This window comes from Triticum dicoccoides, unplaced genomic scaffold (assembly GCF_002162155.2).
Source record: "Triticum dicoccoides isolate Atlit2015 ecotype Zavitan unplaced genomic scaffold, WEW_v2.0 scaffold53847, whole genome shotgun sequence".
NCBI lineage: Eukaryota > Viridiplantae > Streptophyta > Magnoliopsida > Poales > Poaceae > Triticum > Triticum dicoccoides.
In genome coordinates this window covers 31,334-48,287 of record NW_021280294.1, presented here as the reverse complement: position 1 = coordinate 48,287, position 16,954 = coordinate 31,334, and the positions used below count along the sequence as shown (strand labels likewise).

The window sequence follows — 16,954 nt, the reverse complement described above, 5'->3', positions numbered from 1 at the left end:
CCATAATCTAGAATATAGTCTAGCAGAGTCGGAGAATACAAATCATCTTTTCTAGTTGAAATGTGTGGATTTATACATTTATTTATAAATTAATGTTTTTAATAACTCATAACGTAGCATCAAAAGGATTGAAAGCATAATGAGTGATACTAAAGTGAAGAGGAAGAATAATCTTTAATCAAAACGTGCATACGAAATATGCGATGAATCGCAATATAACCATGGGGTGGCTATGGATAATTAGGCCTAAATTTATGGATAATTAGGGCGTCCTCGAGGCCCTCGAACTGCCGGATGGACACGTCGAGGTACTTGGGGTACAGCTCTGGCGACACGAGGAACGGCGACAGGTCCTCGGGCCCGAGGTCCACGCTCACCGCGCCCAGGCGACGCAGCGCCCTCCCGTCGGCCATGGGCAGCGGCGCGCGCCCCGCCCACGCCTCACCGTAGATCAGGTCCACGGCGCACGACTGCGACATGAACGCCGCGGTCGGCACGCCGGCCGCCTTTGCCACAGGCGGCGCCCACGCCATGTGCGGGTCGTAGACCATCACGGACGGCATCCTCCCGGCGCGCGCCTCGGCGGCGATGACCCGCGCCAGCGTCTCGGACCCCACGGCCTCGGCCCTGCGGCAGTACTCGACGGGGTCCGGGCAGGAGGCCATGCCACCGTCGTCGAAGCCGTCGGAGAAGGCGGCCACGCGGAAGGGGTCGCCGGGGGGCGGGCCCGTGGAGAGCACGTACCGCGTGGCGACGAGCGTGGGGTGCAGGCCGTGGTAAGCGAGGCGCCGGCCGAGTTGGATCATCGGGTTCATGTGGCCCTGCGCCGGCAGCGGCACCAGCAGGACGTGCACACCGCCGCCACGCTCATCGCCGGACGGCATGCTCGCGCTCTCCATGTCTCTGTTTTCTTGGCTTTCAGTTCTGCGCAAGAAGCTCTGTTTTGCTCTGCTTTGGATGTTTCACGCAACAGAAATATATAGGGGCACCAATAGGCGCCGGTGCGCCAGCTGAACCGTTCGGCCGGTCAGCCCCTAGCCGCACGATGCGCGCATCTACACCACACGATTTCTCCTCTCGCCCCCTCGTGCGCTCGTCTTCTTCCTCTCGACAGCTCCGCCAGGTCTCCTGCTTCCTCCCCTCGCTGACCAGCCACGACTCCGCGCTTGCCCCTGCGCCGCCCATGCTCGCCGGCGCCCGCGGCGCCGCGCTCGTCCTCGTCGGCTGCCCGCGCCGCCGCGCTCCCGTCGCCGTCGAGTGGTTGCAGCTTTTTCGCCGGGCGTTTCCAGCATCCTTGATGGGAAGTTCCTACACTGCCGGTGGTGACCACCATAACTCCGCCACCATGGATGTAGCAAATTACCTCACTGATAGTAGCAAAATCAGACGACGGTTGCAGCAAAAAGAAATTTGGTCGCCGACATCGCAGCTCCGCCACCATGGATGTAACAAATTACCTCGCCGATAGTAGCAAAATCAGACGACGGTTGCAGCAAAAAATGTCACCGTCGTCGCGGGGGCGCAGGTCCGCCATGATGAATGTAGCAAAATCGTTTGCCGGTTGCAGCTTTTTGCGCCGCTGCTTCCAGCCTTTTGCTTCGATGGTTCCAACATTGGCAGCGACGGCGCGGTTGCAGCTCGCCGACCACCGATTGTAGCACCGCCGACCGTCGATTGGCCGCTGTGCAGGTAGCTTTTTCATTGGCCGCTTCCAGCAAAAACCTAGCCGGTTGCAGCACCAGAGCCTGCCATCTCCGTCACCGGCAACGCTGGTTTGCAGCGCCGCTTGATTGTTGTCTGGTCAACGCCATGGCTGTTCCAGCAGCGTCTTGCCACACCACCCGTCCCATAGCCGCCGGCGCTCTCCATTTGCAACACCGCACCACCAGTCCACCACGCAACCCTCCTGCATGCGTGGGTGAGGGAGGAGCTGCGCGAGCACCAAAGCAGGACAGCTCGCCGGGGAAGATTGCCGTGGTGTGGCTGACCATGGCCGGCAAGGAGTGGTTGCGGTGAGAGGGGATTAGAATCAGAGAGATTGGGGAAGGAAGATTTGGGGAACGAGTGGATGTGCTAAGCCGAGGGAAGGATATAAAAGGATAAGGGGAAGCGGTGGGATGGACCCAGATGCCCACGTGGAGCGATCAAAAGGTACGTGACGCGGCGTGTGACCGGCCGAACGCTCGGCCGGTCTGCCGTACGCAAACGTTTCCCAATATATAGGCGCTTTAGCAGTAGGATTGGAGTAGAGTGGCGGCCAAGTATGTTACTCCTATGTTTTTTGTTCTGTTATGGGAAGCTTCTCTGAGCATGGCTATCACCTACCAAGTCACCTTCACGCTCACCTTGACAAGAGAAGGTGCTCATGTAGTTTCCCACGTCTTCAGCCGAATTGGAGGTAAAGGCATCTCTAATGGTAACCCGCAAAAATCTCCGTCCGCAGACAGGGATAAAGGATGTCGACATCCAACGCTATCCGCATACATTTCAAACTCCTTTTCAACATACCACATGAAATTCATGTAAACATGGCCGGATTTCATACAAACATGACGAATTTCATACAAACCGGACGAGAACGGTTACATTTTGGACATATTTTCAACTAAAAAGGTTAAACTATGTGCACGTATGGTTGCGTAGAGCTCCACTCCCATGACACGGATACACTACACTAGTCTACAGCCGGTCGTGGCTTGTCTTCCCCATGTCCGGCAGCCACCTCACCGGATTGTCGGGAGCCCCGGAGATATATGCTTCGGCGCAAAGGGTGGCTCATTTCCCACCGCTCATCGAAGTGGAACCCATGGTTGATGCTTCACCCGAAAGGGAAGGGGGCACGTCCGCTTTCGTGAAGCCCAGTCGGGAGCCGACGATGGTCTGAGATAAATAAGAACCGGACGAAACCCCGGCTGTGTATGCTGGTGTCGCCTCGGCGGTGACCTTTGTGGGATCCAAGCGGCGACGGCTTCCTGTGTTCTACTTCTCCTCAATGATGTCGGCGGGCGCGGATGTGCTGGCCACCACCTCGTCCACATCCATGGCGTGACTACGAGCTCGTCGATGACGGATGGCGCAGTCGCAGGCACTGGATGCGGTGATGCTCGTGCTACCGTGTTCCCCATCGTGTCGGTGCGGAGCAACTCACCACTCCTCATCGAGTTGGCCAGGAGTGGCGAGTTGCTGAACCATACGGTGGCCTGGGCCGGCAACTTGCTCGGTCGGGTCAGGTGTGGGAGGTGAAGCGGCGAGATGCCTCGCTCGTATACAGCTGGCTCAGCGGGCCACCCAGCCAGCTTGTATGCCAGAGAACTGCTCTTCGGAAGCCATTGAAGGAGTGGAGAAAATGATGAAGTGGGAGATGGGAGCGGCAGAGGGGTGCGATTCTTGGCCGGCATCTGGCCTCATATAAATAGAGGTCGGCAGGGAGGAGCTCGGCCAGTGTTGCGTTTAATGCCGGCCCGGTCATGAGCGAACGTGTGGCCGGAGTAGGTTTCTCGGCTTCCACGTGGGCTTAATGGAGGGGTATGAATACGGCGAGGAGGCGTGTTCACCCGGGCGTGCAGTGGCAGCGTCCTCAGCCGACGGGCCGCTTCAATGGCGGAGACAGTGAGAGGTCGCGTCCGTCCTGAGCCATCTTCAATGCGGAGCGGCGCGCTCTACAATGGCACGAATGCGGGCAGTTAGCACCTGGCGGGAGCGCGCACGTGAGGGGGAAGGGGTTTTTTGTGGGCCAGGGCGGTCAGGAACGGGCTTGGGATTAGTCCGGACCCCCGCCATCCTCCCCCACTTTTTTCTGTGGTTTGTGGGAAAAATCATGTTCGGACTGCCTCGCGGATAGATACAGGTCGGCGTTAGATGGCTTCCGCCGTCTAGACAGTTGTGGGAGGTTTACGGGTCCGCCATGGAGATGCCCTAAATATAGTAGAAATAATTGTTGTGTTTCTAATTTTTTTCTTAGTGCATCCCTTGTTGAGTTCCTAAAGAAGATGGGACCTTGAAGCAGACTACAGGATGGAAGCTGAGAAGATGGTCTTGAATTTTTTGGCGAACCAGATGACGACATCATGGTATTCTACAACTTGCACGACTCACCGTAGTTCTCGGTGTTGATCCAGAGTTAGGCACGCTAGCTACATGTCATTAGTACTTCTTTAAACATGCCATATGCCCATATGGTATTATTGTTATGTTGAAGTTTTAAACTGTGCTATATATATCGTACTAGGCTTTATGATATTACAAGTATTGTTAAACTTAAGTTTACAATTATTATTGTTGTTAAATTGTGCTATATGATACTATTTTACTGTTAAACTAAAAAATTAGCCATATGGCTGAAGTTGCTACCGCATTTTTTTTTGTTGCATGGGCGACCATAAGAGTGGCGGGGTAGCACATGAGCCTCCCGCTAATGGTTACGTTGCAGGTGGTGGGCGGGCCGCCGGCCACTGGTGACCTGTTAGTAGTGGTGGGAGCCCTCCACTGCCCCGCCCACCATCGGTGAGCCTTTTGCGCCCGCCACTGCTAGTCTATGTTGTAGTACTGAATTTAATAGCAATTTCATATTTTATAAGCGTACATTCTTTTGCATGGTTCTTTCGTAACTTCATGCCGCCTTTGTGTGATAAATATAGTGGGTGATGATCGATGATGCAACTGTTTAGTTAGGTACTGGAAGCCCATTACATCAACTATAGTAGATAAATATGAGGTACATCTTCAAGTTCTACTATTTGTTTTCTCCAATGCCTAGAGTGTACGATTTTGATTTGGTGATTCAAATATATTACCATGAACATGAGATATAACTACATTCAGTATGACAAAGTGCACTACTTAAGTTTCTTAATATGGTACTTACATTTGTTTACATTTTTTCTATTTTGTTGTGTGATGTAGATTATATGGTTGTGGGATGCGAGTAGATAGATACATTATTTAAGTATCTTTATGATCCTAGCAATAATAACCGTCTGTCACATACTAGCCCTACCCTGATTCATGTCTCATCCTCAAAGGTAATTTTATTAGGCATGCTTGCTCCCAGGGCTCTAACTTACGTGTCTCTATTTGTTCTTTCCTAACTATCTAGTTCTACAATTAAGAACAAATTAGTTTCTAGTCTGCATATTGGTGATTTAGTTCAACTATCTTTTCCAGACATTATTAATTGATAAAACAATTACACCATTATCGACCATGACGCTTGCTTCAACCTCTTTAAGTTAGATACCTACGATGTTAGCTTAACCAGCTCATGATTCCTACAATGGAAGCCTTGATCATTCAAGTGCACAAAAAGAAGACAATCAAAATTGAATTGCTAGTTGGAAAGCATCCAACTAAAAATGGCAGTGTAAAATATGTGGGTGGAACTATGTGGGTTTTGGTTTTAATAACTTACGAAGTCACATTCTATATTACCAGTACAAATCAAGCTAGATTATTGAAATTTTTATTATCTTTCCTATATTTTCTATACGTTCCTACCTAATTACATTTTGATATCTCTCTCGTTTGTTTTCACTCTGTTGTCTATGGGGCATGCATGCCAACTTGAAATGCAATATGTTACTACTCCCTCCGTTCCAAACAAGTGTCATGACAACAGTTATTTTGGAACGGGGAAAGTATCTTTTAACATTTTTACCTAGAGCACTGTCACAAAATTTCAAAAGAGCAGCATCACAAGACAATAAACTAATGTGATTTACCACGCTAACACTTGTTGTACACTCAACACAGTAGCACTTTAATAACCAAAATGGTTCCAATTAGTATTGCAAAATGGCTCCTAAGCATGGTGACTGCTTCCTTGTTTCTTTACCCTTAGGAAAGGGCATGGGCTCAACAGGGGAGGGGGGACATGCAGGAAAAGGTGCATGCATGTCGACATCGCCCTCATAGCAAACAACTGTATAATCTTCACTAATCACCATTAGCATGCATGGTATCAAAAAGGAAAACAACTTATAAATATGTCAGTTGATGATACCACTGTAGTTCTTCATGTATGGTGGACATGACACAAGTTAGTCAGAATCTTTGCCATGACTACAACAACGATATACAAATGGAAGATCATAATGAATTTCCCAAGCCACCATAAATTTGCATAGTCAACAAGCACCCTTACCTAACTCAAGATGTGGCTCCAAATAATGCGCAAAAAAGAGAGCTTTGTAACTCCGGTGGAGCATACCGTATGTGACGGGGGCATCGCCCCCTCCTCCCTTAGTATTCAAATTTTGTATTTTGTAATCCCCTCCGAAAGCCAACCTTCTCAAGTGCTGCTATTGCAACGGGACACGAGGGTTTAGGAGACTGCAGATACTCTTGATAAGAGATCACGACAAGACTACAAAGTTCAAACTTACAACTGTGCTTCTGCGCCGCAAAAGTCACCGAGAGTGGCGTCGATACAAAAGCCATGCTTACAAGGACAAGAAGAGTCAATTCCCAAGGATGGTAAGTGGAAGTGAGCAAGAGTATAAAACAACATAACATGAAATATTTGCAAGTAGCACAAGGACGGCAGCCTTGACGACCTTCCGGCTTGATCCACTTGAAGACCAATGGTGTTGTCTTTTCGTCAAATACCGAAGCCAATGTGGTAAGCAACACAAACCTTTGACGCCTTTGTGCTGTATAAGGATAAACAACCCGCATGATTCTTGTGTCACAAATTCAAGCTTCACAACTCTGGATCTCACCTAAGTATCTTAGACTATGGCAGTTCTTGTAAACATATTGTTACTGAATCATATGATCTTATTTTGCTCCTTCCATACCCCCAACAACTTGCAGTTATTTTCAATTGCTTGGTTTTAAAACAAAATAGACTACTAAATTAGGATTATCTCTCTAATAAAAAAATGGTGTTAATTTGACAAATACTTGCAATTGGCTGCAAAATCTGCAATGTTCTGCACAAGAAACTCTGTTTTCCTTGGCTTTGGATGTTTTAAGTCAAGGGAATGAGTGTACCATGAAAGTACCTCCTGGCAAATAATTAGGCGCTAGCTGCAGGATTCCAACAGAGTGGTGCGCAATTAAGGTAGGTTTTTTGTTCTGTTATGGGAAGCTTCTCTAAGCATGGCTATGACCTATCAAGACACTTTCACGCTTAGTTGATCACGTTGACAGCCACATGGAAGGTGCTCATGTAGATTCCACATCCCAAGAGTTCGTTCTCAAGCCGCAGTTATTTTTCTTACTCCCTTCTCTTCCCTTTCTCTTGTTGATATTTTGTTGGAATGGGATTAGTCTGGTAGAAATGACCGGGATATTGGGAGGAGAGAAGGCAGCCCTCCCGTCGGTTGCTCGAAAAAGAAAACAATACTTGGAGGAGTGAAGATATTTGTCTCTCAAGCTGTATTGATTTTTCTATTTCAAAAGATGGACAAATTTGTACTCACACAAAAAGAAGACGAACAATTTTACAAGACAAACTAATCTTTTTTACAATCTAATTTGGTGGCAAACGGAGTAGAAATAATTACTTCAGATTTTTCAAGATCATTTCCTCTAGTTAATATTTAATATTTTGGGAAGTGGCGATGAAGCGTTTGACTTGGTGGTCACATGGGTCGTCTGACTACGGAACAAGTTTATTAGAATGGTGCTCAATGTTAACTGGGTCAAGTATGGAATGCTTTGCTTACCGAAAACATGCTATAATTAACAATTACGGTAAATTTTGCTAGGTCATAATACACAAGTTTTAGACAAATATAGTGTGCAACTCAAGGTAACTCGTGGTTACTAGGATCTTTCGCCATCCGGGAACAAATCGTAACAGATTAAACCCATTAAGCATTGCCAAAAGGGCGGCCAACCAGCTATGCCATGTGTCGCAAGCTGGTTGACCGCAGTGAGAAAGCTTATGGGAAAAAATAGATGAAGGTGAGCCAAAAAAAAATATTTTTTCCTTTTTAGATGGAGGTGTGGACTCATATATTTTTTTAATGGAGGGTTATGCAAATTGGCGCTCGCTTGTAGGCCGCGGTGATATTTTTTTTTCCTTTTTTACCTTTCTTTTTAAGATGGAGGTGAGAATTTTTTTCCTGAGATATTTTCTTAGATGAAGGCGAGAGCTCGTATATTTTTTTAAATGAAAACATGCGCACAACTTCCTTTCAAACGGCGTCACCAATCACTACTAAACTACTACAAACTACTACAAGTGTGTCCATGTCTTCCCCACATTTTTGTTGAGACATCCGATAGATTATAGAGAAAATTGCTTCTATACCATCGACAACCTCAGCAATGGCTCGTTTGCCATCCAACAAAGCTCCGCTGCTTATATACCAAACACAAACAAATTCTATTGCTTATATACCACTAGCAGTTAGTCTACCGTTATTTTAGTCCGGTAAGTGACCAAAATGACTGTCCTGCCCTCAATGGTAAATAAGCACAACTATAAAACATGTCCAGAAATTTTTTTGACAGTATTCCCCCTGTATTTTCAACATTCCAGCACAAATATAATGACTATCTAACAATTCCAGCATATAAATAGTTCCAGCAATAGAGTAATACTCAAGAAAATCCACATCAAGTCCACGCATACCCGTGTATGTACATAATTTTGTTAGGGGTATATGCATACCCACGTATGTACATAATTTCTTTGGTAGGTATATGCATACCAGCGTATGTATATAATTTCTTTTTTGCGGGGTTATGTATATAATTTCATTAGTAGGTATATGTATACCCACGTATGTACATAATTTCATTAGTAGGTATATACATATCTGCTATGTATATAATTTCTTTACCACCTAAAACCTGAAATAAATCATTGGATATATACGTACCCGTGTATGTATATAATTTCATTAGTAGGTATATATATCATGGGTATGTTTATATTATTTGGAGTCAGCGCACAATTTGTTGATATAAAATAATAAAAATATTTTTTCATGGATACCTCATGAAATTATGAATTCTTATGTATACATGTATTCATCTGTACGTAGAAAATTCTCAAGCCGACGAGTCACATTGTGCGTACATAACATACCTCAATCTAAAGAGGATGCATGTAATCATGTATATCTTTTCCCTTTTTATTCTATCATTCTCACTCTACCAATTAATGTGTGTTTTAATTATATTCCAATCAATAAATGCAAATGGGTGGACATGCGAGCTATTAAATGCTAGGTGCCTGGGCACCTAGGTGCCTGGACAAATGTTTCCTACAAGCAGTGGTAGTTACCATCATTTGTGTTTTGTATGTTGTATGTAGTATCTGTCGAGACCGAGAGTATATACGTGTAGTATGTAGTATATAACAATGATTAGGTAGTATATATACTAATTTTTAGGTAGTATGTACCATTTTTTGAGCATGCTTTTTTTTGCGTACAAATATGTACGTATTTCACAAATATAAAAAAACTATGGGCTCATATGAAATTTTTTCATGTAACTTGCTTTGAAATATCTTAGAAATATTATATGAACATATTTAAAATAATAAAATAGTATATATAGTACCACATGGTAGTATATGAGACATGTGGGGTAACTACCACCGGGTGGTAGGATGGATTTTCCCTATATACATATATATATAGAGAGAGAGAGAGAGACCGAGAATTTACCTAGCGCAAATAGCAGACAGAGAGCATTCGTCAGCTATGCCGTCCACCTCGTCGGGCATGGAATTCAGGGGCAGAGGGTCTGCTGCAAGTGCGCCCACAAAGGAGTTGATCTTGGGGAGGGCCTCGGCCATCGGCGCCACTGCCCCGCTCCCCACCTCGGCGGAATCCCCGATGCTAGGGTTCTAGTCGACATGGCTGCTGGGAGAGGTTGGCGCTGCTAGCCCCCGTGTGTTGGCCGTCGAAGAGGCGATGGAAGAGAGGGCTAGAGGCGCGCCGACGATGGGGGCGTGCGACAGGGGCTGGGGAAGCGCCGCCGGCGGTTCCGCCATGAACCGACGCCTGGATAACGTCGGAGATGCGGTGGACGAGAAGCATGGGGAAGCGTCGGAGAGAGTTCCTCCATGATTCGGCACCGGCGGGGGATGGGGGAGCGGCGGTTGGGGCTCTGGTGGCGCCGGCGGGTGTTTGGCCATTGCGGCTCGCTGGAGGCCGGCGCGTGTGTGTGGATTGGGGATGATGGGGCGCGTGCGTTGAGTCGTGGAGATGGGAAGGGTCGGGTGCGTGCGTGACATATTTCTTCTAAACTGAGGGGAAGTACTTACAGCACGTTGGCGGACTAAGGGAGGCTGCGAACGCCCCGTACTCTCTAACGGGCTCGGGTTGGTAGCTCGAAGCCGTGTGTACGAGATCGACGGAGTGATCAAGCCATCGAAACACGGATACCGGCCATGGGACTTACCCTGGATGGCCACCACCGCCGTGTCGTCGATCTGAGACTGGGCGACCTCAGGAACGGGAACATCCGGATGCATCTTCTGATAGTTCTAAGTGTAAGACTCCAGGTGTTTCTCGGTGTTGCCGTAGTACTGGCTCTCGCCCTCCTTGCGATCACTCCGCTCGCGGGCCAGCTTCCACGACTCCATGTCTGAGAGCGGCCTCTGCAACTTGTCCTCCTGCAACGTCAAACAGAAGTTAGCCATACATAAGAACATGATGGTAAAGAAGAACCAAAATGCATCTTTCATATAGATATACCTTCATGGCCTTGAAGCCCCAGTGGTTCCTGTTTCCTTGGCCGTGTGTCCCGTCTTTTCCACGGTTAGCCCGGGCCTTGATGCTCTTGGCAACAAACTCTGGATCGTCACCGACTCACCTATCCACCAAACACGCCCATCCGTCATGCCTTCCATAGCACCAACGAGGAACAACCTATGCAAATTTTGGAAGCATGACATGTGAGCATGAAACATACAGTTGACTCCTTGAAACAATGAAAAGTCAGTAGTAGTTACCATCATGAACTGCTCCTTGCTCATGGTAATTTTTTGCCTCTGTGCTTGAGTTTTGGTCATCTTTTGTTGCAGGTAGATGTGGTAGTACTATGAGACGGCAACCCAACGCACCTCGTACTGCAACTGACGAGCTTTCTTCTTTGCAGACGCAAGTAAGACCACGTCGGCTCTGGCCTTGTGCTCGTCAAGAACTCTATAGAGTTGCTGCAATCATGCATAAACCAGAAGCAAACAAGGCATGAGTTGAGTGATTCTATGATAAACTATGAACGAAACTAAAGACAAGTGATTCAAAAGGGAACTTACCCAAAATTTGGTGATCACGGCCTTAGCGGCCGTCCCGTACTCCGCGTTGCTGCAAGCCTCGTAGTGGGCCCAGCTTGTGGCCAAAACACACAGCTGTGGGTCCCTGTCTGGCCGCGGGCAGAATAGGCCAGGCCAAAACTGCTTCAACAGGACAGTGAGAAGGTCGTTCGGTTTACGGCCCTTTCCGCGAAGGATCTAGTTGCTGCAAAAGAATCAAAGGGTTGCCATGTGTACAATAAAAAAATGTTGTCATGTGTTGAAAGTATGATTGAGATGCACTGACTCTGTCCCCGTAGGTTCAATGAGCCACTTGTGCGCCTCGATAGAAGGTGGTGTAGGTACTCCGGCATTACCACGCAGCCACCCCTACGGAGCACCCGGTGGCAAGTCACCCCACAACTCGGGGTCAACCTCCCCTCCACCCTCCTCGCCCTCCTCCTCACCCTCCTCCTCAGCCTCCTCCTCCTTGGCCTCCTCCTCCTCACCCTCCTCCTCCTTGACATCAGGAATATACTCCTCCTCCTCAGACTCAGAAGCTGCATCAGCATAGGAGGGCATCGAAGAAGACCCTCCTATTTCGGACACAGCCCGGAGTTTTTTGGCCCGGTTGCCTCTCCCCCCACCTCCTCGTCCTCTAGGGGTTCTCCCCCCACCCCCTCCTCCTCTAGGGTCTCCTCCCCCGACCCCTCCACCTCCCTGTGAGGTGCCATCCTCGCGTAGTCGGGAGGGAACCTTGTGGGCTCGTCCACTCCGAGTAAGTCCTCCTTTGAGTTTACTGAGGAAACTGGCACTGCTGGACTTGCCCATGATTAGCAAACCTGCATTGAGAAGAGAATAAACAATTAGTAAGGATATAAAAAAACAGGCATACAGGAAAGACATTAATAACGGAAAAGAACATTATTAAAAGAACATACATTTTCTAGAACCCATATGAATCATCACTATTGTAATCTATTTGTCGACCGGTCTCATCATCACTATCCCGCATATCTTCTTCGTTGTCTGACGGAGGTGGAGGCTCTTCCTCATCGTCAGCGTCAGCGTCTTCATTTAACTTTTCAAGCATAATTATGTCTCTTTGATTCACAACTGCCTCACCATCAATCCGAGCGCCGTCGTCGTTTGGGTCCAGGTCAACATCACCCAAGTCATCATCCTCCTTGTTTTGGACCACGTCATCATGTTCCTCTTGAAAAAACACTCCCTCGTATGTCATGGGGTTTATGTTGTAGTAATCATCATCGTTCGGGTCCGGTAGCTTACCATGTGGTGACACATTGAACACAACTTCCCAACCCTTTAGGTACTCTTTCTGGCATGGGTAAGGCAGATAATATACTTGTGTGTCCTGGGTAGCGGCGATAAAGAGATCAGCTCCGGCATAGACGGTTGATGGTTTAACTTCAACTAAACCAACAGAAGGCGTATGTCTTAGACCCTTTTTGGGGTTGAACCATCGGCATTTGAACACAGTGAGACTTAGGTGTTTACGGCCACATTTGAATGTAAGCTCGTATATTTTTTCTACCCTTCCGTAGTAATCTACATTATTATCTCCTTCGGTGAAGACTCCGGTATTTATGGTTTTGGGATCAGGCCGACTGTTCTGGTGCTCCTCTGTATGGAAGCGATACCCATTCACATCATACTTTTGGCATGTCATGACGGTAGGGTCAAAACCCATGGAAACCCATCTCAATTCTTCATCCATTGATTCGTTCGGATCATTTCCCTACAAGTTTAATTGAAATTATAGGGTGCATGAGTTTAATTGGAAGTGTGAAATGGGTAATAGGGAAGTGTGAAATATTACTTTCTCCATGAACCACGCAACGAAATTTTTCCTTCCATCAGCACCCTTTCGGAGAAGAGCAAGTGCCTCCGCTTCAGTAGGAGGCAGCATTCCCGTCCACTCTTCCTCAGCGAATCGACTATAATAAGAAAAGCGGTATAAGAACTAGGCAAAGTGAACATAATGAATTGACTAAAAGAATGGTGCAAAGGTATTACCTCATCCACTCATCCTCAACTTCCTTGATGTTGTGCAAGATATAGAACATGACATCCTGCCACTCATCTCGTGGCATGACATAAGATGTCGAGCATCCAGTCCTGCCACCTTGCCCGGTGAATAGAGGCAATTTGGGTTTATACTTGGGTTCTTCTGTATTGTATCGAGACACCTTATTGTGCAACGTGGGAACATGGTCCGGATAGTAGGCTGTCTTGAGGTCTGCCACCTCCTCTAGGATAACTGCCTCAGCTATGGAAGCTTCAATCTTAGCTTTGTTTCCACATTTCTCTCTCAGAAGCTTGTTTTGTCTCTCAGGGCCGTACTGCCAACGATACTGCACAGGGCCCCCCAACAATACCTCGTTCGCAAGGTGCAAAATGAGATGTGTCATCGGAGTAAAGAAGCCTGGCGGGAAGATCTTCTCTAGCTTGCATATCAACTCCGGCGCCTTCTTATGCATTTCTTTTATCTTCTCAGGACATACTTCTTTAGCACAAAGCGTTCGGAAGAAATGGCTTAACTCCGCAAGCACACGCCAGACACGCTCGGGAACATAGCCCTGAACCATCACCGGCATAATCCGCTCAATCCATACATGATAGTCATGACTCTTGAGCCCGGTCACTCTGCCCGTTGAAAGATTGACCCCCTTACTTATATTTGACGCATAACCATCAGTGAACTTCACGACGTGTTTCAGCCACTTGAATGCCTCCATCTTATGATCCTTTTTAAGTACGAAGTCAGCATCTGGCTTGAACCAAGATTTTCGACTGCCTGTGGGAGGTTGCATGTGAAGACATGGTCTATCACAAATATTCTGTTGATCGACTCTAGCATTAACATTATCCTTTGTCTTATCAGGAATGTTGAGGATCGTGTTAAAAAGGGACTCTGCGACATTCTTTTTGGTGTGCATCACGTTGATGTTGTATGGAAGTTTAAGGTCCTTAAAATAGGGAAGCTGCGTGAAGGGGGTAATGTGAGTCCAGTTGTGCATCTCACCATATCCTTCAAAACATTTTTTCCCTTTACCTTTGCCTTTGCCTTTGCCTTTGCCTTTGCCTTTCCCTTCACCGACAGGCTTAAGAGCTTTGAGCTGAGCAAGCACATCCACACCAGAAAATGTTGGAATCTCATTTACTTCACGGACAACTTTGCCTTTTATGAAGTTCTTCTTGTCTTCCCTATTAGGATGGTCTGGAGGGAGGAATTGTCGATGCTGGTCAAAGGCAACATACTTGCCACCCTTCTTCATCCAAATGAAAATCAAGGCCTGCATGCACACTGGGCAAGGCATCTTTCCACTTGTACACCATCCGCAGAACAGGGCATAGCCGGGAAAGTCATGCATGCAATACTGTAGCCAAACTTTCATCAAGAAATTTTTCTGCAGATGCCGGTCGTATGTCAACCTCGAGAAGTACCAAGAATGGTGCAAATCATCCACCAACAGCTGCGTAAACACACTCAAATTCTTCCCTGGATATTCAGGCCCCGGAATTATAAGCGACATGAACATGGTCTTGCGTTGCATTATGGCGCTGGGAGGGAGATTGAGCGGAATAACAAATATGGGCCAACAGCTGTATGGATTAGACGACATACCATATGGATTGAACCCATCACCTGTTATAGCAATTCTGACATTCCCAGCCTCGGCTGCTTCCTCCGGGTACTTTATATCGAATGACTTCCATGCTTCACCTTCTGATGTATGTACAATTTTTTTTGGATTGTACCTTTTCCCTTCCTTGTGCCACTTCATCATTTTGGCAGACTCCTCGGTGATGAAAAGGCGCTGGAGTCTTTTTATAAAATCAAGATACCGAAGAACCTTCACAGGGATTTTTAGCTGCCGATTCTGACCATGCTTATCGACCACCTCAATATACCGAGAGGAACCGCACTTCCTACAGTAGTTGTCATCCGCATACTCATGCCTAAACAAAAGGCAATTCTTTGGACAAACATGTATTTTCTCATAGTCCATGGAGAGCGCCTTCATGATTTTCTTCGTACCGTACATGGTTTTCGATAGTTCATGGCCCTCGGGCAGGCTGTTAGCCCATACTCCCAGAAATGCTTCGAAGCAACCTCGGCTACAGCCGTACTCAGCCTTCACTGCCATCAGTTGCGAGATGGCATCCAGCACAGACAGCTTGGCACACTCATAGAGACGTTTCTTTGACGAGGCCAAGATTTCCAGGAAGGCCTTTGCGGTTTCCTCCAGCTCCTCCGGTTCATTCGGTGAATGTGACAGAGGTGTCGGCTGTGCAGCAAAGACATCATCTAGCATGTCTCTAACCCCATCGTCCTCATAACCAGCGAAGCGTTGTCGTATCACATCCTCTCTACCACGGTCCCGCTGGGCAAAGTTTATCGGCATATTAAAGTTGGGCATAAATCCATGCGTGCGAAGGTGCTTAGTCATCTCACTCTTATCTCTGCGGATATGTCTCTTACATCTGGCACACGGGCATTCTGGCACCATCCTCATTGGACTACGCAATATCTCTTCCAAAAACACATCAGTTTTCTCGACCCACTCTGTTGTTACTTGATTCCGACGGAAAAACCCACTATACATCCACTGATTATCTGCCATCTCTGCTTTATTGGAAGCCACACAACAAAATTAAGGATTCATTTAAATTACCCACATCAATATTTTATTTTTTACAAGGTTGACGAGTAATCCACCTACATCTCTAATAGGTAAAGATGGGTCCTAATCCCACCCGAGAATGTGTAGATTGAGTACGGTCCATGCTCTACCCCATTCTGAGACAAAATTTCGGCAGCACCTCCCCGCTGTTCTCCAAATACACGTCTCGGCAAAATGCCGAGAGAATGTGCATCCGAAGAACAACAGGGAGGCGCCGCCGAAATCCTATCTCGGAACGGGGTAGAGCATGAACAACGTACCCAATCTACACATCCTCGAGCTGTCCGTGGAAAGCGCTGGACAATCCGAAAGAGCTGCGGTTATAAATATGCAATTGAATACATATTTATTGATGCAACCCTTTCGGACGGGAGACCTAGGTTACGCGACTTGATGTGAAAATTCAATCTAGTGACATGGGAAAAAGTGGACGAGGTCATGGAATTGTTGCTCACCCTCCGATGTAGTCGATCAAAGGAGAGGGACGATCGTGGACCAACACCTCCAACGTCGACGATCACTCCACGAAGATGGAACACCACAAATCCTGTTAATTACACCGAGTGAAACAAAATTAGGCCATCACATCACATTAAGCATTGATACTTTTAACTATGAAACTAAATCATGTTTCATCAAGTGTCAAATTTTGTCCTTCAATTTTTTTAGCAAGATCATCATGATTAAATAACCACTCATCATATCATAATTTTGTCCGGTTCAATTTTGTCAAGTGTCCAATTTTGTCTGGTTCAATTTTTGTCAAGTGTCCAATTTTGTCCGGTTCAATTTTTTCGACAAGATCATCATCATAAAAATAACCACTCATCTTATACCAATTTTGGAGCACAACTCAAATGACAAAAACATCATAATAAAAATCTAACATCCAACATCCATCATCTAACATCCATCTAACATCCAACATCCAACATCCAACATCCAACATCTAACATCTAACATCCATCTAACATCCAACATCCATCCATGCATTCATTCATCCATGCAACAGTAGCAAAAAAATGAAAAAAATGAAGAAAAAAAA

At 46.7% G+C, this 16,954-nt stretch overlaps 1 protein-coding gene across 1 annotated transcript; it reads right to left on the bottom strand.

Annotated features, from left to right (window-relative positions):
* Positions 1–230: 230 nt before the first annotated feature.
* On the bottom strand, positions 231–971 carry LOC119346881 (UDP-glucosyltransferase UGT13248-like). Its single transcript, XM_037615991.1, has one exon. The coding sequence runs from the start codon at positions 897–899 to the stop codon at positions 231–233; it is 669 nt and encodes a 222-aa protein (XP_037471888.1). The 5' UTR covers positions 900–971.
* Between the last annotated feature and the right edge of the window lie 15,983 nt (positions 972–16,954).